The sequence below is a fragment of the Gekko japonicus genome, unplaced genomic scaffold, assembly GCF_001447785.1.
Source record: "Gekko japonicus isolate JY-2015 unplaced genomic scaffold, Gekko_japonicus_V1.1 scaffold19016, whole genome shotgun sequence".
Taxonomy (NCBI): domain Eukaryota; kingdom Metazoa; phylum Chordata; class Lepidosauria; order Squamata; family Gekkonidae; genus Gekko; species Gekko japonicus.
In genome coordinates, this window is record NW_015192597.1 from 307 (window position 1) to 1,839 (window position 1,533).

Below are 1,533 nucleotides of genomic sequence, written 5' to 3' on the forward strand. Positions count from 1 at the left end.
CTCCACTTTGGAGTCAGGAAGTGATTTTTCTCCAGGCCAGTTTGGCCAGGAATCCTGGAGGAGTTTTTTTGCCATCTTCTGGGCATGGAATGGGGGTCACTGGGGCTGTGGGGGGGGAGGTATTTGTGAATTTCCTGCATTGTGCAGGGGGTTGGACTAGATGACCATGGAGGTCCCTTCCAATTCCATGAGTCTGATTCTCTGACTATAATGGAATCTCCCTGTGAATGTGGAAGAAGCTTTTGGCACCTGGAATGGCATCACAACTGGGTTTCAGCTGGGGTTACCTCAGTAAAGCCTTCTTCCTCGTTGAAAACCTTCTGGAGGATCATCTTCATGCTCTCCCTCTGTCTAGACTTCCATCGTCTCCCAACCAGGATATAAATAGCTGGGTTTACACTGCTGTTTAAACAGGGTAATAACATTGTACCCCATAATACGTCTAATGGTAAGTAACTGGAAATATAGAGGAGGAACGTGACATTGAATGGAAAAGCAAAGAGGAGGAAGAAGAGAAGAGTGAGCAAGATCATGGTCACAAGCTTCCCCTTCTGACGCTGTCGTGCTTTCAAACAGACTTTGATGAAGAGGGACATGGTGGCAATCAACATGACCGGGAGGCACAGCAGGGCATTCGCAATAAACTGGTAATAGTCTCCAGTCATTGTTTCATTTAAATTAAGATATATGAGAGTGTAGGTAATTGCAGTAAGCAGGAAGGCGAGGACCCAAATCAGTGCACATACGATGGTGGACAAATGCGGTGGCTGGTGGCATCGGTGCCAAAGTGGGAAGAAGACGGCCACACACCTGTCAATGCTGATAGCCGTCAGGAAAAACTGACTAGTGCTGTACATCGATAAAAATAGGAACAAGAACACTAGGAACGTAATGGGAGAGTCATAAGGGAATACAATCCACAGATTAAGAAGAACAAACGTAACTGTGAGAAGGACGCCCAAATCAGCGATGGCCAAGTTGAGGATGTAGATGCTGAAAGGATTCCTCTTCATGCGGAAGCCGAGAAGCCAGATGACAATCCCATTTCCCACGGCTCCAGAAATGCAGATGACCAATATGGAGATACCAATAACTACATTATGGATACTCTTTTCTCTTCCAAAATCAGTGGTATTACGGGATGAAATCTCTTCTGAAACATTCTCATATTTGGTACCGTCATTTGGAAAAGAAGAGTAAGTATAAGTAGAATCAGCAAAATAATCCAGGGCAGCATCCATAATGGGAAGGGTTGTCTGACTGATACTGGTTATGATGCTCAATTTCTTCTTTCTGGATTTTGGTCTTGACTTGTCTTTACATCTCTGTTAGGAGAAAGGAAACAGTGAATGATTCAGTCCTTCATTTGAAAACGCACGTCTAAAAGTTTCAGGCTGGGGTTGCTGAAGTTTTCAGCCTTGTGTTCCTCAGTCCATTGAAAAATGGGTTGTGGTGGCTCCATTGTGGCTCCTACCTTATGGAATAGCCTGCCTAGGAAGTCAGGAGGCCTCCCACTATCCTGGCTTTCTGCAA

General features: G+C 45.1%; 1 protein-coding gene across 1 annotated transcript; it reads right to left on the reverse strand.

Annotated features, from left to right (window-relative positions):
• Positions 1-260: 260 nt before the first annotated feature.
• LOC107125012 (mas-related G-protein coupled receptor member H-like) lies at positions 261-1,241 on the reverse strand. The gene has a single exon (XM_015428490.1). It carries the CDS (start codon positions 1,239-1,241, stop codon positions 261-263), a length of 981 nt encoding a protein of 326 aa, XP_015283976.1.
• Between the last annotated feature and the right edge of the window lie 292 nt (positions 1,242-1,533).